The 22,048-nt window shown below is 33.1% G+C and overlaps 1 protein-coding gene across 1 annotated transcript; it reads left to right on the top strand.

The window, feature by feature from the left end:
* The first annotated feature begins 14,146 nt into the window (after nt 1-14,146).
* Nucleotides 14,147-21,760, top strand: LOC127101191 (protein EMSY-LIKE 3). Its single transcript, XM_051038536.1, has 10 exons — nt 14,147-14,493; nt 16,160-16,368; nt 16,455-16,564; nt 16,718-16,970; nt 17,074-17,289; nt 17,374-17,442; nt 19,277-19,519; nt 19,612-19,680; nt 19,798-19,861; nt 21,424-21,760. Exons 1-10 carry the CDS (start codon nt 14,466-14,468, stop codon nt 21,471-21,473), a joined length of 1,311 nt encoding a protein of 436 aa, XP_050894493.1. The 5' UTR covers nt 14,147-14,465; the 3' UTR covers nt 21,474-21,760.
* The last annotated feature ends 288 nt before the right edge of the window (nt 21,761-22,048 follow it).

Consider the following 22,048-nt stretch of genomic DNA (forward strand, 5'->3'; position numbering starts at 1 on the left):
ATTTTTTACGATCAAATAAACTTTTAAGTTTTATCACTTTATCATATTGTTCTTAAATGAATGTTGAAAAATAAAGTGCAGAACTATGTTATGTTATTATATGTATTATCGATATTGTTATATTAAATTTGTAATGAATTTATGAAATATTAATTTTGTGAAGATATAATTATGTGTGACATATTTATGAAGTTTAATTTTATATTATTAATTTATTTAATAAACGATTCGACGGTAGGTTTAACCAATTGAACTTTAATTCGTAAATTTCACCAATTCAATCATCCATACGGTTTTTAAAATATTGGATTGTTTCTATTACACAGTGATTTTGTTTTTGTTGTTAAATCAATCTCATCCATAATATATATAAAAAATTATAGATGTATTCTACTTGAACGTTAGAGTGACTTTCACCATTTCTCAATTGCATAATATTTCTTTCTTTCTAAATAACTTTAAAATACATCATAGAAATAATACTTATCAATTAACTTCTTCCTTTTGAGTTTTATCAACACATTTCGCCGTCTATTATTGTGTTGCCATTATCGACGTATTACCTTCAACTATTAAGGGTGGACATGGATAATTATTTAATATGAATCAATACGTTTTTATGGCTATGGTTTATAAACAAATTACTTATAAAAAAAAATTAATTTGAAATTCATAATCGGTTTCGAACCAATTTTAAATGAATTTTGATTTAAATTCAAATTATCTAATTTAATTTAAATTTTATTTCCTTTAAATTAATATTAATTTTTAAATTTAAAAACTAAACAAATTTTAGAAAGTTTTAAAACATTTTTCTTTGAAAATAAAATTAAAAATAAAATTAAAAAAAACGAAATAATTAGAAATTTTCCAAAAATAAAAAAAATTGGAAATAAAAATTATTTCGAAAAAAAATATTTTATTCCAAAAATGAAAAAAAAAACTGAAATAAGAAAATTTTCTTTAAAAGGAATTATTCCAAAAAAATAACTGAAAATCGAAAATAAAAAAATTCTGAAAAAAAATAATTAAAATTATAAAAAATAATATTTTTTTGAAAATAAAAAAATATTTTTTCTGAAAATTTGAAAAAATAAACTTTTTCGAAAATTACAAAAATTATGAACAAAAAAAATTTTAAAAATTTTAAAAATATTTTTTTTATTTAGAAAAAAATAATAATTTTATTTGAAAAAAACATTCCAATTATAATTTTTTCATTAAAAAAATCAGAATATAATTTTTTTCGTAAATAGAAAAAAAAGTTATGAGTTTTTTTTAAATAGTTTTTTTATGAAATTTAAAAAAGTTAATTTCAAAAGAATTTAAAATTGGTTTATAACGTGTATACGATGAAACATGAAAAGAGATAACCATAAAAATTTAACACACAATTAAATTTGGATATCCAATAACTAAACCAAATTATTATTATATATACCGATTTATATTTGAATAATAAAATGGATATCCACATTTATATTTTAGCATTTCTTTTTAAATCAAATAATTTGGATATCAATTTGATTAAAAATAATTAATTTTTTGCACACCCTTATCGACCACTAATACTGTGGTTGACAGCTGATACATTGTTTTCTCTTCCTCTTATCAAGGTGTCTCTCTATTTTGTCTTTAAAAGATTTTAATTTCTAACCTTCCTTATATATTGATTGAAGAAATAACTTAGTATATGTTCATCTAATATAATCCTAATAACTTAACATATGTTCGTCTAATCTATCCTAATGATGAATAATAAGCTTCTTCAAGGTTTTTATTTATCTGTCGTTGTCATTCTCATTGTTGATGATTTGTTAATTTTAAGTGCATGAAGCATAAAATGTTAAGAAAATTATTAAGCAAGAATCAAATATTTTAAGACGTTTCTTGCCTCTGTTTTCAATTTTTCCATCAAATTTGCTTTAGTTGTTGTAGTTTATCTGTTTTTTATCAATTAGACAAAACAAAGCTCATTGAATTTAGTTTCTAATTATGTGTATGTAATTATGTTATTTAACTATATTATTCAAATTTTCAGGTTTGTTTACTTGAAAGTATAATAAAAGATGACATATAAATATTGATTGGAAGCCAATGATTGGTATAAAATTTGATTAATTTGAGGAAGCTTATCAATTTTGGCTCGCATATGGTTTTGGCGTTAGAAAACATTATGTGAACTAGAATTAAAAAATTGGTTCTATATCATTGTGCATGTGTGTTTGTTGCAAGGAAGAGTTATGACAAGCAAATGCTTTTGTGAGTAACCATATAGCTGAAACCATAACTGATTGCAGAGCAAGGATTTCTATTATACTTGTCATTCATGAATTCATAGAGGACCATAATCAGTCTCTGCAGCAAACAGAGACCACACACATGCTAGCATCAGATAGAAAGATAATTGAGGTTCAAGCATATGAGATTGACTTAGCTGATGACTCTGGATTAAGACTGAAGTCAAAATTTCAACTTATATGCACGCAAGCCTGACATAGTTCTAATCTTGGATATACATGTTTGGATATAAAATAGCATCTTAATGTAAGAATGTTAGAACAAGATTTGTTCATCCCCTTATAAGATTTTGATGATACTAACGTATTTAAAGAATAAAAGAGTTTGCTAATATTTTGTTTAAGTGTGCAGGATCACAAACACATAATTAATCCTGATTGTTAGCACATATTGAGAAGTAATTTAAAGTTTGATTTTGATTGATCAGAATCTGAAGTAGTTCATCGCATCTAAAGGTATCCGACTCTGGCCTCATGACCCAGCTTCTGATGACAGCTCGAACTCTAGAGGTGTGGAGAGCATTTAATCTGTACACTAGTTTGAAGCAATCATGTCTAACCAAAGTCCCATATTCTTGGACAAAGTCAACTAGGGGTTTAGCTTTGCAAGGCTAGAGAAAAATCAATGTGACGTCTTCAGGTTGTTTTACCTTTTGGTAGATACCTAGTAAGATGAAATATACTGAGAGAAACATTATTATTCAGTGGATAAAGCTTCATACCAGAAGCAAATCTCCAACGTCTCTCTTGGCATACTTCTTCATTAAGTTTGTTATTGTTCAAACCTCCAACGACTCTTTTTCTATCTCTATAAAAGGAGGCTGAAGACTCAAAGGAATGTTACAACATCACAACATATACAAAGATCTTAGCATAACTCTGAGTTGTTATTGTAACTGTTATAGCATAAGATCTTAAGATTTCTTATCTTAGATATATCTTAGAAATCTTAGAAAGGTTGAAAACATTTGTGATTGTTGCACATTTGTTATACTTCTGATTGTGTGTCAAAGTGTAATGATTATGTTGTCTATTAAACAGTTTGTTTAAAGTAGAAGAAGTCTCTCGCATGCGTGCTTGAGCAAGGAAGTCTTAAACCAAAGGTTTAAGTAGGAAGTCTCACTCTAGGTAGATTGAGCAAGGAAGTCTTAAACCATAGGGTTTATGCAAGGAAGTATTGAACCAGAGGGTTTAAGCAGTAAGTCTTGAGCAGGGGCTTAAGCAAGGAAGTCTCTTTCAAGGGTGTTTGAGTAGGAAGTCTTAATCAGTGGCTTAAGCATTTATAATTTGATTGGTTATAGTGAAAAGCTCTTATTGAGGTAAGGGGACTGGACAACTCTTAGTTGAAGAGAGGAACCATGATAACTTTTGGGTGTTGACTACATTTACTTATGAACTTTATTTTTCACCGCTATTATATATATTTTGTCAACAGACTCTAAATATTTGAGTTCATAAGTGGAACAATTTTTAAACACATAATTCAACCCTCATCCCATTCTTGTGTATTTTTATCACCCTCGTTATAGTAAAAATATCTTGTTGAGGTAAAGGGACTAGACTACTCTCAGTTGAGGAGAGGAACCATGATAATCTTTATGTGTGGCTTGCATTTACTTTTGAACTTAATATTTCCGCTATTGTATTTACTCTATATCAGAGTCTGAACAATGTTTAAAATCTGAACCTGTTGTTTCAAAAGTGAAATCAATTTTTAGAATACACAATTCAATCCCCCCTTTCTTGTGTATTTTTCTCACCTTCAATTGGCATCAGAGCATGGTCTATACTAAACACTTAATTGTGGTACAGAAAAGATCTTGACAAAAATACTCCTTTCATAATGCTTGAGAGTTCTAGTGTTACTAGCTCTGGTGAAGATCCTCCTCGTGGTAATATAAACCATGATCAAAGTACATATGGTCAAAACACCTATACTGTTAGACCACCAACATTTAGTGGATACTCCATTGAATTTGAGTGGTGGAAAAGTAAGATGTACATTCACATCATTGGTCTAGATGATGAGTTATGGGATATCTTGGAAGATGACATTAACTTTCATATTGATGGTGTTGGAATGGTTTATGATAGAAACTCTCCCACTCCTGATCAGAAAAAGATCTATAGAAAGCATCATAGAGTGAGAGGTATTCTTGTTGATGTTTTACCTCATTATGAGTAAGTAAAGATTATTGATAAGTCTACTTCAAAAACTATATTTAAATCCCAGTGTGCGACCTATAAAGGTAATCAACGGGTTCAATAAGCCAAAGTCAATCTTCTGATTCAGCAATATGAGTTGTTTAGAATGAAGGAGGATGAAAACATTGAATTTATGTTCTCCATATTTCAAGTTCTTGTGTCAAGACTTCAGGTCCTAAACAAGAGCTATATGACTATAGACTATATCAAGAAGATTCTTACGAGTCTTCTTGTCAGATTCAGATCCAAAGTGACTGATATTCAAGAAGCTAAAGGCTTCAACTCTTTAAGTCTTGAAGGTCTTATTATAAATATCCAAAGTCATGAATTGGAGCTTAATATGGATGAGCCTGAAAAGCAGGTTGAATATGTGGCTATAAAATCTGTGAGAGGATCTGAGAAATCCTCTTAAAAGATCAAAGAAGCCACTCATGGTGAAGCTTGTGATGAGGAATCTAATAATGATGAACTAGCGTTATCATCAAAAGATTTAAATATCTGGCCAGAAAGAAGAACATATTCTCTGGTAAGAAAGACAACTTCAAAAGGTCAAGTTCTGGAAGTAAAGATCAGGATGACTGCTACAACTGTAAGAGACTTGGTTATTTCATTGCTGAATGTCTTGATCTTTAAAAAGAAAAAAGCAAGAATCAAAGCTTCCAGAAGAACAACTTCATAAGTAAGTTCAAGAAAAGTCTCATGGCAACATATGAAGAACTTTACAATGAAGGAGAAGATGAATAAGCCAGTATTGCTTTGATGGCCTCAATCTTCTCAAACTCATAATCTAAAGTTGATTCTGACTTTGAGTTAGTAGACACATAACATGTATTTTCTCATCTATCAAAATCTGATTTAAGTACTTTATGTCATGATCTTATATAAAGATGTCAGCAGAAGGCCAGACATATAAAAACATTGAAAAAGCAATGTGATCTTTTAAAATATGAACTAAATCTTTCTAAAGAAAAAACTGAAAATCTTGAAATAACAACTTGCTTCTATGAAAAATATGTATGACAAATCTCTGGATAAAAATGAATCATCCCTTTGAGTTTTCATTATATCTGGTTATGATAGAACCCAACTTGCCTCCATAATTTATGGAGTAAGTAAGAGCAAATGGGAAGGAATTGGTTATCATTAGAAACCTTAGAATTCAAGGTTTGATATCCTAGTGAAATCATCAGATCATTCTTCTTCAAGCACTACTCAAAAGGGGTTGAATGCTTATTTTTGCCTGCTGATGAAAAGATTAAAATTTTGAACCGATCAGAACCTATGATAAATAGATCACGAATTCTTAAGGATTAAGAATCTAAAGTTATTATATCCAAAGTTCTTACAGGTTTAGAATTCAAGGTTAAGACTTGTCCTAGACAAATTGTCTGGCAGAATTCAAAACCTTACTATAAAGCTAAGGTACAAAGCAAGAAGAAGCGCTATAAATCTAACCTCATAGAACCCATAAAAGTATAGGTATGAAAGAATGAGATTATTTTTTCTACAGGAAAGAACAAAGCAACAGTTGCTCCAGCACAGTGGTTGTTTGCAACCTTCAACAAGAAGAAGGCTTACATCCCAAATCCTAACTCTGAAGGAGGAAGGAGATGTGGAATCTAGAAGAAACCAGTAAGATAAGCTTAATGGTATTGGGAAGACTAAAGTCTTCTACTGTGAACTGGTGCTTCAAATTCTTATTTATGCGTCTGAAGTTGATCCAGTTGTTATGAGAAGTCTAAAGAGACTTCTAATGATTCACAAAAAGGAGAATTGTTTAAAATATATTGTTCTTCTTGAATCAGATGATGCTCATAAACCACTTTGATCAGAAGCTCCTTAACAGGTTCTGGTGAATAAATAGCCTCTAAAGCATCACAACATTTGATACTAAATTTGAACAGTATTTTCAAATAGGTCGCTTCGTGGTAACTACCTCTAACACATATCCCACTATGTGTCATTAATGTGGAATGACTCCTGACACATGGAGTGAACTTGCTGGGTAAATATTTCCTTCTTTCTTTTTGTTGTAATTAGCTTATCCTTTGTGTTTGTTTAAAACTTATTTTGCACTCAAAAACACTTTGTTTATACCAGAATCACACATATCATTATTTCGCTACCTATACTTTTGCGTTTTCTAACCTTATCTGGAAAACCCTTTTTTCAAAAGAAACCCTAGAAACTCTAAAACAATATTCTTCAATGGCATCATCCTCAAAAGCTCAATATGCACACATGATCGTCAACTCTGATAAAAGTATGATAATCAAGCCCAAGACCATGAATTTGAATCGAGGTGATCTAATACTCTTAGTGAAACATATTATTGATTTTTACTCATTCAGTCATAATGGGTATGATCCATGGATTTTCTTCAAATTTCAAGAGTGGTCGTCATTCTTTGATATGTTGAATGGATCAACCTATCCTTATCTTGTGAAGGATTTTTGGGTAAGGGCATAAGTTTTTGATGAATCTGTTGCACGTGAAGAACTGAGACTTCTGGTTAATGGGGACAACTCTTTGAAAAGGAAAACAAGGAAAGAAGTAGGATTAAAATATTTTTAAGAGAATAAAATTAGATCAGCTGTAATGGGTGTTGATGTGTTCATCACTCAAAAGATAATTTCCAAACTTTTAAGAACTCTCAACTCTGGTAGATATGTTGTGTGAACCAAAGACAATAGTCCTGAAGCCTATGCAATCAAATGGTATTTGTTTGAAGTGTATGGCAATTTTTGTTCCTTTGACTTTGGAAAGGCCAGGAACATGAAAGATGATTTCAGGCTTTTGTTCAAATTTCGAATTAATTGTTTGATTCCAAGGGAAGGAAGCAATTATCAGATTTCTTGGGATCACAAACATTTCATTTTTTACCTGAAGAATGAGGACAAGATCAATCATTTACCTTACATCCTAAATCACCTTTGTGAAGTTATAAAGGATAACACAAAGCTTTGGAATAAAAATGTGCCTTATGCTAGATTGTTGTCATAATTGTTCTTTTAGGGTCGTCTAATTGATGTCGTTAAAGCTTGTCAGATAATGAAGATCTAAAGGAGATTTATTGAAACATCCTTTCAGCTTCTATTTTTGTTAACATAAAGATGGAGAAAAAAAGTGGAAATTTTGTTTCAAAGATTCCTTTTTCTGTCATATGTACTAATTCTGATTACCTCAAGGATTATCTTGTCATCACTAAGATGGATAACCCTGAAGTAATCAGAAATTTCATCATACACTCCTTCAAGGAATTGAATAAGATCATACTCAAAGATATTCCTAACAAGCCTACAAATGTTTATTCTTCTAAGAAGAGTAAGCAAAAAGCCTCAGTTGTTCTGAAGGGTGTTAAGAAGTATTCTAAGAAATGAGTTGTTGAGAAGGAAGTTGAAGAAATGGTTGATAGCACTGTAATAATGCCTTATAAGACTAGAAGTGGTAAGTCTCCCAAGAAGGTTGATTCTGTGTCTGTTATCTCAGAAGAACCTTTTAGAAAGAAAAGGCTAAAGAGGTTATCTGAGATTGATGAAGAATAAGAGGAAGAAAATGTGTCATTATTCAGAAAGAAGAAAAGTGAAGATAACTATGTTTAGAAGAAAGCAATTGAGCCTTCACTCAAGATTGCTCAACTCTTAGCATTTACTATCTTGGATCAGTATAAAAAGCATCAATAATCATTTGTGTCTCAGGATTAAGAAGTTGTTGTTGGTTTTTTGGATCTTGCTAAGATTTTGGCTACTGAAGTTATGACTAGTTTAAAAGTTGTGGAAGCATCTACTCAAGTTTCCCCGACAACTGTTGCTTCAGAGGTTCTGATCTCTAGTGAAATAGATATCAATCTAAATTTAATCTCTGAGGGTGATTTTGATTACACCACCTCTAATCACGTCTCACCAACCCCCTAATTAGTTTCCTTACCTAAGCACACATCTGTCCCGCAAAATAAACCCACTGGTGTTCAGAATCAGCTAGTTGAAATCTCTTCTTCTGAACAACCATCCCTCTTAAACATAATGCTTGAACCTCCCATAGATATTTATAGTGAGAATGTTAATTCTTATAGTCGTGAGTCAGTATATGATGCAACTGTATTTGAAGCTCATCTTGACCTCAAATCTTCAAAATTATCACCTGACATCAACCCTATCACCGCTATTCCTATTCAAGTATTTCCATGTTCACCTTAACCCTCTAAACAAACATGTTCTACTTCTGAAGCATAACATGTAATTCTTATCCAACTAGAAATCACTATTTCATCTGAAACCCAATAATCATCTCAACACTCTTAGCATATTCCTTCGTCCCCTCTTAAAACACATAGTCCTGTTCAAAACCAACCTCTAGAACAAGTGGCACTTGAACTTCATATTAGAACTGAATAAATTATTATAGATTTATCTCTAGTCCAAATTTCTTATGAATATACACTTGAGTATGAACATATTCCTTTTGACTTACTTCACCCTGAAATATCTCTAAATCCACCTTACTTCTCAAAACATTCATCTGAACATGGACCCTTATATTCAAACAACTCATCCCTTTCTCAAATTGTCCAAACTAACATGTGTGTAATCAGAAACATTATCTTGGATAAAATGCACAATCTGGTCGACAAGAGACCATTTGCATCCGACTTAGTCGCTTATGCTGCCAGGTGGGATTCTCTCAAGACATCTGTTACATCAGTTACTCAGAATCTGAAGGAAATCACTTTAAAACATGTTGCCTCATCTTATTTTAGGCAAGATCTTTTAGAGAAAAAACTGGCTTCTATAAGTAATTCTCAACTAGCCATGGCTGTCAAACAAACTAAAATGGATAAGTTGATGAAATCTATGGATGTTAGGCAAGATATCATGGGTGCAAACTTAAGAGCGATTTTGGACCTTCTGAAGAAACCATAGCCTTAGGAACTGAACTATTTTTTTTTGCTTGTCTGATTAAAATGTTTCTTTTATAAAATCTTATCTCTTTTTCTCTATCTATTTTGCATGTCTTATTATCTTGCTTATGTTTGTCACATTAATCTATATTTAGATGGAAATTATGATTATTCTTATGATAAGTTTTTATTAATGACTTTGCATGGGTATCTTATGAATTAATTTATTTTTTATTCTCTTGATTTTTGAACGAATTCAAAGAAGAATCAAAATATGCAGAGTATATATCAATTCAAAAGGGGAATTTTTTTCATCAATAGATTGAAAAAATTACAACAGTCAGGGGTTTACATTAATCTGTCCAAATCAGAACAACAACCTTTAGCTGCTACAGACTCATCCCAATCAAGCACCCGACCCTCACACCCCTCATCAGAGTTGTATAAGTATATTCTTATGGACATTCTTCTCTTTTTCTTCTTGAGCTTCTTCTTGTTCTTATTGGGTTTTGTAACCCTTAATGTTTCCCTTATGGTGGTCGACCCAGCTGGTTGGGGCTCCTTTATGGTTGGCTGCTGAAAAAGGATTGTGATTTCCTCTAAAGGAATGCTAATCGCAGTTTTTGCTGGAGAACTCATTTTTTTAAGAAGAATAGTTGGATGAAAAGTATGTCCTTTATAATGTGATTTTATAGAGGGACCTGTGTGTCTTGAACGTTGAAATAAAAAGATGTAACATCTGATCATTTAATGCTTGCAATGATGACCTTTGATGGTTGATATTCTTGAATGACACGTACCATCTTAAGAAAATCAAAAATTGTACAACCACTTTAGTTGTTTCTTAGTATTGAGAAGTGTAAAGGTTGTTCAGACTATGTTCTTATCATAACCATATTTTTCCATATATAAGTTAGGTGGTCTGTCTGAACTTTTCAATATCTCTGTTCCCTTTTTGTTGATGACAAAGGGGGAGAACATTTAAGAAGGTTAAAAGTGTGTTTAATGCTTTTAATTGAATCATGAACCCTATTCACTCAATATTATTTTGATATTAATTTCTTCTGAATGAGTTTAATCTCATTGAGCTTAGTGACTATTTTTTATTTAACAATGACAAGGATTAAATGGAAATCTTACAAATCTTACCTTAATGAACTGTCAAGACTAAATGAAGCTTATAAACCTTAACCTAAGGCCTGTCAAACTCAATGGGAGCTTACCAACCTCAGACCCTGATATTAGATTTTGTTGGTTGAAATGATAGGATTAAATTAAAATAGATAAGGAGTTAAGAAGAACTTACAAACCTCGTCTTAATAGTCTATCAAACTTATGGGGAGCTTACAAACCTCAACTTAATGGACTGTCTAACTTAAGGGGACTTATAAACCCCATCCTCTGATGTTAGACTATGTTAATTAAATCATCAATCATTATTCTTAAATACATTTGTTTGTCATCATTAAAAATGGGGAGGTTGTTAGAACAAAATTTGTTCATCCCCTTAAAAGGTTTTGAGGATAACAAAGTATTTAAAGAACAAAAAAGTTTACTAATATTTTGTTTAAGTGTGCAAGATCATAAGCATATAATTAATCCCTCTGTGTGTGTGTGCGCGCGCTTGTCTGTGTTTATGCGTATGCGTGTGCTTGTGCCCGCGTGTGTATCTGTGTATTTGTGTGTTTGTGTGTGTGTGTGCGCGTGTGCGTGTGTATGTGAGTGTGTGTGTGTATGCGTGTGTGTATGCGTGTGTGCGTGTGTGTGCGCGCGTCTGTGTGTACGTGTACGTGTACATGTACGTATGCGTGTGTGCGAGTGTGTGCGTATACGTATGTATATGTGTGTGTATGTGTGTGCATGTGCGTGTCTATGTGTGTGTATGTGCATGTGCGTGTGTGCGCTCGTGCCTGCGTGTATGCTTATGTGTGTGTGCCTGTGCATTTGTGTGTTTATGCGTGTGCGTGTGCGTGTGCGTGTATGTGTGTGTGTGTACGTGTACGTGTGCGTGTGTGTGTGCATGTGTGTGTGCGTGTGTATGTGCGTGTGCATGTGCATATGCGTATGTGTGTGTGCGTGTACGTGTACATATGCGTGTGTGTGAGTGTGTGCATATACGTGTGCATATGCGTGTCTGTGTGTGTGGGCATGTGCGTGTCTGTGTGCGTATGCGTATGTGTGCATGTGCGCGTGTGTGCGTGTGTGTAAGCGTGTGGGTATAGGTGTGCATATGCGCGTGTATGTGTGTTTGTGTGCGTACATGTGCATGTGTGTGTGCGTGTGTATGCGTGTGTGTGTGCGCCTGTGCGTGTGTATGTGCATGTTTATGTGTGCGCGTGTGTGTACATGTGTAAATTTATGTGTGTGTGTGTGTGCGTATGTATGTGTATATGCGTGTGTGTGTGTGTCTGTGCATGTACATGCGCGTGTGTGTGTGTGTGCATGTGCGTGTGCGCATGTACGTGTGTGTACACACTACATTTGCGTGTGCGTGTGCGTATGTGTATGTGTGTGCGCGCATGTGTGTGCGTGTTCCACATTGTTTAGTTAATGACTAATTTTAGCCTTTATATAGCTCATTCAAATGAGAACAAATGTCTTAGATTTAAATAATGTTTTATGAACTTGGGGCATAACCCCAAAAACATTATTTTAATAAATGAATTAATTAATTCGAAATAAATTTCTAAAATATTTAAGTAAAATTATTAGTTATTAATTGAAATTATAAAAATATTACTTTTTAATTAATTATATAAAAAAATATAAAATAATAAATTATCTTAGTCATCAATGACAACTCCTTAAGAATATCTTTTTTCCTAATCATCAATCACACATGAAAAATTGAAGGGGACCCACGAAAGCCCAAGTGATGTAAACTTAAGAGATCAATTTTTTTAAAAAACATCACACCAATGGAGCAAAAACGCATTTAAGTCAAATTATAAAATTGATTGAAAAGACCATCAATTTAAGTAAAAGAAATATAATAACAACAAATATCAAAGAAACAAAATTTTCTGATTGGGATATTTTAATTAATTGACAATGATGACTAAGATATTTTAATATTTTTAACTAATTTAATATTTTAAATACTTTTTTAGAGAATTAATAATTTAAATTGATATTTAATAAACTTAATAATTAAATTTGTTGAAAAGTATTCAAGGCCTAAAGTTCATAAGTGCAATAACTCTTCAGCCCAGAAGCGCACACAATGACTTGTTAGTGTATACTATATAAACATTAACAATAAGTGTACTAAAAACGATGTGGGACTTCCAATATTCATCACCAACCCACATGACAAAAATAAAATAGTAGCATACCCAAATGAGAATGATCCAATCCCAGTTATTGACTATTCGTGACATAGGTAATGCTTATGAAGAGCGGGGATTCTTCATGCTAATCAATCACTTTGTCATTTTTTTTGTTTAATATGAAGAATACATTTCAAATATGAAGATGCTGAACGCATTACTAATTACTAACTAATGCTTAAGGAAATCTTCCAATGCATAGACAATGATTAAAATGTATTCCAAGTGTGACAATTTTAGTCAATAATATAGTTTATTCGAGTACGAATTTGAGTGATCACCAACTATAAAAGGAATATGCACGTCAAAGTAAATATCGAGTTGTATTATTGTCAGGTCCCAACTCATGCAGACATTTTCCGCCAAGGACTGCAATTCTGAATTTTTTATGAATTCTACAAGCAGTCGGCAAGGCATCCCATACAGAGGAATTAGGTTCAACGGACATGTTTTGAATAAACTTCAGTGTTTCATCAAGCTTGTTGAAACGACTGAGCAAATAAACCATAGCAGAATAATGTTCCAAGCTTGGTCTAATCAAGTATTCTTTAGTGGTGCAAGAGAAAACACCCTTCCCCTCATCCACCATTCCAACAATACCGTAAGCTAAAAGAATACTTCTGGAACTACCTCTATTTGGTTGAAGTCCTTGCTTCCTCATTTGATAAAAAAGATCAAGTGCAAACTTTGAACAATCATGTAAAACATAACTGGAAAGCATACAATTCCAACTGACAACATCTTGTACGAATGATACTTAGTATTATGACCAAGTTGGGAGCTATATGATAAAACTACATGCTCCAATAATTGAGTTTCAAGAATACACATCTCTCTATAATATCATATCAAAAATGCGTTAAACATCTTCAAGATTGTCACACTTGGAATACTTCATAAATATGAGCAATCTGGTACACCAACAATATATATGTGCAGACTCTGTGCAATTATAAGCTTAAACTTGTAATTCAAGATTTCTTTCGTTAATGGATGAATGCAAACATTCAAGTTTGCCTTGGAATCTTTCTATTATCTTATAATGTAAGAAGATATTATTTCATATGTTCTTATTTATTTATACCAGGTTTCTTATATACAATTCCATCCTATTCTAAAGTGTAGTAAATAAAATCTCACATCGATTAATTAGAGAATGAAACTAGTATTTATAAAGTGTATGTAAAATGAAGCACAAGAGAGACCGAGTGATGTATCGGATTTCTAAAATTTTAATTAATAAATTTATTAAATAATAATTTAAATTATTAATTTTCTCAAAATTTTCTAAAAAAATATTAAATTAATAAAAAAAATTAAATTTTACAAACTTAGTATTTAACACTTAAATATAAACTTAATTTTATTTTTAAAATAATAATAATAATAATAATCATAATGATAATAATTGGAATCATGAACAGCGGAACTGAAAGCGAATTATGAACTGAAACTGAATTGAATTGTCGTCGAAACGAAACCCTGAAACACTTTTCTCACCGAGTCCGACTCCGAGTTCAAATCCGAGTTGACTCATCCACCATTCTCTTCTCTCCGTCGCCACAAACACTCTTTTTTCTTCTCCCCAACAAATCAACTCAAAATCTCGTTGATTTCTTCATCCTTCTCTTTCTTCTTCTTCTTCTTCTTCTATATTCGAGGTTGTAAATTGTTCTTGGTGCGCCCTCCCTCACCCAATTCCAAACTCGTGGATCTGGTTCTCTCAAACTGGCTATGGATTACGAACCCTACGACAGTAGTGGTTAGCTTTGCTTACTTTTTGTTCTATTTCGCAATTTCCCCCCTTTTTTTAGGGTTAGGGTTTCTATTTTTTCTCTCTTTTTTTTCACTATTATTACTTATCAGTCTTCTCTGTTTTAATTTTAATGGGCAATTCTGAGTTTATATATCCATTTGATTCAGTTATTTGAACTAAGATAGCATGCATGATATAGTTTAGATGTTAATTACACATGTTTTTGGCTTGTTTTTAGTTCTTACTTCTGCAATAGTTTGTTTTATTTTTCTGTATTTTCTTAGTTTTTTTTTTAAAACTTATATATAAATTGTCTAAGCTTTTGCTTCTTGTTGTTACTTCCTTCATTCCTGGATACTTGTTTTTGTACAAATTAAGAAATAGGTAATAGCTTTAATTGGTAATCAACTTTTAAATATATGTTTACCTTTTATTGCTCCACTTACTCATTTGTTCTCTTTCTTCTTTAAGCCTATGTTTGGTTCTGAGGTGAAAAAAATGATTTTGAGTTGATTGATTTTGTAAAATTGATTCTGGTTAGAAGTGAGTTGAATGTGAAGTGATTTATGTTTGGATAACTTTATGCATGAGTTGAAACTCAAAGCTATAAATTCTAGCTTAAATTAGAATCAACTCTACTTTAGAAGAACCAAACGCCTCAAAATGATTATAATATCAATTTTGCACCTCTAGAATTGCTTTTGGCTCTCCCCAAAGCTAAACCAAACATAGTTTAAAATAATTCGTTAGGTGAATGTATAATTGCCACAAAAAATAGTTAGTGTAACTTTGAATTTGGAAAACAAAGGATAGATACCTTAAAATTCAACAATTATAGGGGAAGGGTACTATTGTTTGGGAGGGCATTACAATTAGGGGTGGGGAGGGTAGGGGAGGGTGGGGGATTAGCAATGGATTTTTATGGAAACCCAACCTTCCAAAGTAACCTAATTTGGATTGGTTTATTCCGTATGAGAGCTAGTGAGCCACTACTTGTTAGTTAATATAAGTTTATGTTTCTTCACTTGCAATTTACAAAGAAAGTCTTTATACGCCCTTATAGATGATTATAGAGGAATTAAATGAAAGAGCATTTGAAAAAAATGGAGATGTAGTATCTAGTTTTGTTTCTTCTCTTGCGGAGAAGTCTTTATGAGGTTATAGATGTTTATGGAGAATTAAGATGTGAGATCTTTTGGAAAAATTTAGGTGCAGACACTAGTTTTAATTTATACAAGAAGTTATTGTTATTTAAGACTTAGTTATTACAAGATTCTTTTGATACTTTTCTTCCTCATAAGTGCTTTCTTAGAACTTTATCCGGGTTTAGTTCAAATCTTTATGCACTGTAGTTCTGACTAGCTTTTAAGTTCAGTTCATAATGATAATGATAGACTATGAATACCGTTTTTCATAGGTCAAATACTTGATTGCTTGGTTTGTAACTATTTGCACGTGGTGATGTGAGAAATACCACCCAGTTGTTTGTTTTTCCATGAGTTGGTTGTGCTGTCAAGATGCTGTAGAAATAATGTTACTTCTCCTTTTGCCTTGAAGTATTCGTTGCAATGTTACATGTTTTAAATTTCTGAAAGTAATTGTTTACCAGTTTTGAAAAATCTCTGATATTTTCTTCACTTGTTATCCCTTGATTTGATTGTGATAATTGCAGGAACCGATGATGATCTTCCGCCAACCCATCAAAATAGAATTCCCAGGGGAGGACGTCTTGCCGGGAATGGAAGATCTGCCGTTGGTTCAATTCCATACCCCAGGGTGTATGGTGAAATCGATATGGAAACCCAAATTCATCAACTTGAGCAGGAAGCATACAGTTCAGTTCTGAGAGCCTTTAAAGCTCAAGCTGATGCCATTACTTGGGTATATTTTTTTTTCTTCAAGCCTAATTGTTTTTAATGTTTGTGATCAGGTTTAAATGACTGCTGCATGATGTGTATTTTCTTTAGGAGAAAGAAAGTTTGATTACAGAGCTGAGAAAAGAGCTGAGATTATCTAATGAGGAACACAGAGAACTCTTAGGCCGGGTTAATGCGGATGACACAATACGGAGGATAAGGTCTGATAACATTATGAAATAAGGTTTCTTGTTGGTCTATCTATGCTTTAGATATGAGATTGTCTTGTGTTTCCACGTGTCTGCTATTTTTTGTTTGTTTGAAACAGTGTGCTGATATTTTGCTAATCAATACTTTGTTGGATAATGACAAAGGGAATGGAGACAGACAGGTGGGCATCAGTCTGGCGTAATGAATACTGGTCAAGCTTTACATGATTCAGTTCCCAGTCCGTCGGTTTCTGCATCTCGCAAAAAGCAGAAGATTACACCACCTGTACCACCACGCTCTTTTGGTGGGCCTTCTCCCCCATTTCACCCACAAACGGTGACTGCATCTCATCAGCCATCTTCTTCTGCAGCAAAACGAGGATCTGTTCCTGGATCTAAGGGAAAGAAGCAAAAATCTGTGAGTAGGGAACATATGTAGTCTAGATCTGTCATGTTTTAATTTTTGTATTCATTCAGCAAGCTTGGACTTGGCAACGTTAGAGCGTATTTTTCATTTACAGGGTCCAATATTACCTGGTGTATCTTCAAAGCAGTTTCCTCCTTCAGGACCAGGTGGAAGGAATCAAGTACAGAATCAAGTACCTAATAGAGCTGTCATGGGTGAACATGCCGAGGGTGGATCTTTTGGTCCTATGATCGGTAGGAGAGTGAGGACAAGATGGCCTGACGACAATAACTTTTATGAAGCTGTTATCTCTGACTACAATCCAATTGATGTATTTACAACCCTGGAATATTTGGTAATTTGTTTTCCCCTAATATTCAGCTGGAATTTTTTACTTATATTTCTAACTTTTCAGGGCCGGCATAATCTGGTCTATGACATGGGGAGTACAAATGAAACATGGGAATGGGTTAAACTATCAGAGGTACATCTGAGGCATTATCCTGTTTCTTGTAGTGAAATCCTTACATAGTTTTCTTTTAACTCATGGAGTTTGCAATCATAACTATTTCAAAGTTATATTTGGTATCAAATGGTATTCAACAATACAAAAATAGTCCTTAATGATAGTCGGGTTTGCACAAGTTAAACTACAACAAAAGCACTTGTAAGGTTATTATCTAGATTTAGAATATAGTTATAATGTTACTACAGTTTGTTATTGAATATGTTTGACAGACTCAAGTATCGAAGAAGTTTTATCACTTTGGGCATGTACTACGTATTACAATTATAATTGGGAAAACGGGTGGGAGATGGGGCGTTGGGGGGTCAATTTTATTTATTATTTTGCCAATTATCTCAACTTTTCCATTATTATAAACTTTAAATACGAGAGCCTGCCAAATTTGTTAGCATTTATGAATAGTTGATATGTCATACATGCCATATCTAAAGTATAAATGTACAATCTAGAAGTATCCTTTTTTTTTTCAGAATAGTTTGTGACCCCCAAAAGGGCTATAGCGTTACCAATGATACTGGGTACATAAAACCTAGTCCATCTTTGTCATTAAGACTTAAATAACCAAGGGAAACAGTTGCTATAGGTTTTGAAACAAAGGCTTGACCTTGTAAAATACAGGCTGTTATGCTTGTTCAAAACTGAGTCATCAATAGCGATTGATTATGCTGTGGTCACTTCAGTGTGTGGCGATGGTATTTGTAACATACGGGCTGTTATGCTTGTTCAAAACCATACATCTTTTGCAGTGTTGGTCTTAGATTTTTCCAAATACCCTATCACACCCAACTCTATTGGGTTAGTGCGTGAATATTATGGTGGCTGTCTCAAATTGATTGGCTCTAATATCAGGATTAATATATTGGGACCAACTTATTCTTACAAAGCTAACTTACAATTCCATTTCATTTTTGTTTGTTTCTTCCCTTTCCACTTATCCAAACACACCATAGGACAAAGACTTAAAATGCCCAATTTAGGGCTGTCAGGTGCATTTTAGCCTCTAGCGAGGTTAATTTAGTGATTTCTTTTCATAGGGAGGGAAGCTTGGTTCTAAAAGGTTGCATCTACTCCAAACTTTGGATTTTAGGAGTTCCTTATTTTAACAAACGAAAATAATTTCACCTGCTTGACACAAGGTGTCCTATGCTGTGATGACCACCATACAGAAATAGCATGTGACAGCCATTCGGCTGTTGAGGAGTTCTACTCCGCCTTGCTCCAGAGCTATATCAGCCACTTTTGATTATTCTGCTTTGAAAGTTCCCGTGTTCGACAAAACTGAAAATTCCAGTGCTTATTCAGGGCTGAAATCTACTGCGAAGATAAATTAACTACTAGATCTTTACTCTTACAACAATTTCATTTAGTGATATAGACCGTGATTTGGTTGATACTGAATGCTGACAGTAGCCTCAAGTGCAGAGTTTTTTAAGCTTTTACTCGAGTTCACATATAATATTAAGTGTTGAATTAAGCAGGCAAACTTATTTTTTTGTCTTGCTACGTTAATGAAGAAATCAGTATTTGTATATAAGTTATATATTCAACTTAACATGTATGGTCATTGATATTGTATAAGAATCATAGTGAAATTTGGTAAAATAGTTCCTGAAATTTGGTTCTTTGATTTTATTAAGACGGAAGAAATGCTCTTTCCTTGTATCTTGATTGTTCAATAATATCTTGAAGATGGTTTTAATAATGAATTCTCTTGCTGTTGCTGTTGATATATTCAGCACATGTTAATATATATATTGTTTTTGCTAATTCAGATGCAGTATTTTAACTGCAGATATCTCCCGAAGATATTCAGTGGGTACCTGAGGATCCTGGAATTAATCATCGTGGGGGTTTGGGGGGCTCTGGTCATGGGATGAATAGGTCTGTTGGACGTGATAGTGTTCCAGGAGTTGGAAGAGGTAGAGGGGTTCCTAAAGGTCAATCTAGAAAAGATTTCTTGTCATCACAGAATGGCGCAGGAAAGAAGGCTCCTGATGATATTCAGATTCTTCATACAGACACACTAATACAGGAGGTGGCTGAAAACAAACTTTGATTAGATTGTACTTTCTTTGAGATGTTTTGGTCTTATATTCCGCATATTTAAGTTTCCGTTGAATTTGACAGGTGGAGAGGGTATTTAGTGCAAATCATCCTGATCCTCTTGAAATTGAGAAAGCAAAGAAAGTATTGAGGGTAATGGCTTAGGGCATGATTATATTTTCAATTCCTTCTATACTAAAAAATATCAGCTATTTGCTTTTCTTGCAAAAAATGGTGCAATATGCCTGATCTGTGTATAATTTGATACAGGAGCATGAGCAGTCTCTCCTTGATGCACTTGCAAGACTTGCCGAACTTTCTGATGGTGAAAGTGGTATTTTTCGATTTTCATTACTTAGCGATACTCATGAGCTTTGTCTTGTACGAGTTAGTTAGTCTTCTTAGTTACATTAATTACCATTGGTGCTGGTACAGTGTGGAGTAGTCAACCCCAAAAAACCGCTGCAGTGGTATTACGTATTGCCGAGTGGTTGCTCCACCACTTAAAAATTGGTTAGGTTAATTTTTTTAAACCATAAACATAATGTGGTCAAAACACAGGTAATTTCAGTTGGACCAGCCTCCACAGTGATGATGCAGTAAAAACCCTGAAATACCCTTTACTTACGGTTGCCTTTATAGACTTCTGGTTTTTGTATCCCTGGAAAGACCAAAACTGATTGACATGATTGAACCCTATTCATCCAATTTTTTTTCACTGCTTGAGTGCAATAAAACCTAGCAAACACCTCTGAATGAGGCACGACACTTAGGTGCTACTGTGTTTCTGGGACTTCATCTCTGCAGCCTTGGTTCTTTTCAAGTTTAAGTATCTGTGCTCTGTTTCTGCGCCTATTGTCTGTTCTTGATATTTGTTTTCATTCTGCTTTTGCTATGGCGTCATCTCAATCTCAACCACAATCAACACCTCAATATTTGAGCTTTGTTTGTTATCTGTCCTGTGACCTTTTTTGAAATCGATATCTCTCTATTCTTCTATTCCTGATATGTACACAATAAAAGTAAAAATAAAAATAAAAATAAATTGCTTGTATGGTATCTAAATTTCTGTGTAGCGGCCATACCGTTACTTCATAGTTGTGTTTTGGGGACGGCGGCTATTTGTCACTGACTATATATAGGTTAGTTGACTGTTAGAGATGTTGATATGTATAGAACTAACTTGTTAACATTTGTCTATTGGCCTTAGTCTCTGCAGATGAAAATTCAAACGACAGTGAAAATGATCTGCATTTTTAAGGTGTTTTTTCCTCGCATTGTTATTTAAGTGGATTGTTTCAAACTAGCATCTAACTAACTATCGTGCTTTAGGAGTGGCTGACAGTTGTAGTTGTCGTTGGACTGTAAATGAGCTGCACTTCACACCTTCCGTTGTTCCTTGTTTTTGCGAGTGATCACTTCTTTAGTTCTTGAAATTGTTAGGTCTATTGCCTAAAATAATGAAATTCCAAAATGATTCTTGAATTTGAAAATAATCGATCACTAGTCCGTGTAGGAGAATTCAGTGGACTACATTGATCACTAGTCCATACGGGAGAATTCAAGGGACTGACGACTACATTGGTCGATCAAATTAAATTTGTTTTTGAGAATTTTAAATTTCAGTAATCATTTTGAAATTTTGTTAATTTTAAGAATTTAATTTCCCAACTCAAACAATTTCAAAAGCTAAATCTGATGAGTCTCTATACTTTTGTTGTATCAAAGTGTATGAAGTGGTTTTCATTTCAAAATACTCCTTCGGTGTGATTGGAATAGCCATGATGCAGCTTTGATTGTAATTACCAGTGTGCTTTTCAATACAAAAACAGAATCATTATTGAAAAAGTTATTGTTGTCTAACTTAAACTTTGGTTTATTTTATTGTCAATACAGATGGGGCAGGTCATCATTTCCCACAGCGTCGATCAATGGATCGAGAATGATGGGAGAACTTGTTACTTTGTACAATGAGTGGATGAGGCATTATGATAGCATAGTTCTGGAAAAATGGTGTATCTTTCATGTATTTTATGAGAAATACTCAATTTCACTGTTTAGTGGTTTATAGCTGTAGCCATGTTCTTGTGGATTAGGTATCATGTAGGACGGCAATTGTTGTAGTTTGGTAATAATTATTTATTATCGAGTTTAAAATTTGACGTAGGAACAACTGATACTTGTTTAGTACTCCACATTTGTGATTAATGTGTTTAGTGTATAAATTCTTGTATTTTATGTGTCATAATTGGTGTCCACTCTCTCTAGAGGACACTCAAATGTCGAGTCTCTGTGTACTGCTAACCTACTCGAAATCGAGAATAGTTATTGAAGTGATTAAATTGAGGATGGGTTAATCATCCATTTGATGCATGTATCAGTTTTATACTCCATCAATCACACAATGTGATGAGCAAAGTCTATATGATAGCTAGCCAAATTTTGGCCATTTCATATCTGTAGCATATCTTATAAATGGTTAAGTAATAACAATATTTAAAATCCTATGTATAAGTATTTA

Source organism: Lathyrus oleraceus, chromosome 7 (genome assembly GCF_024323335.1).
Source record: "Lathyrus oleraceus cultivar Zhongwan6 chromosome 7, CAAS_Psat_ZW6_1.0, whole genome shotgun sequence".
Lineage (NCBI taxonomy): Eukaryota > Viridiplantae > Streptophyta > Magnoliopsida > Fabales > Fabaceae > Lathyrus > Lathyrus oleraceus.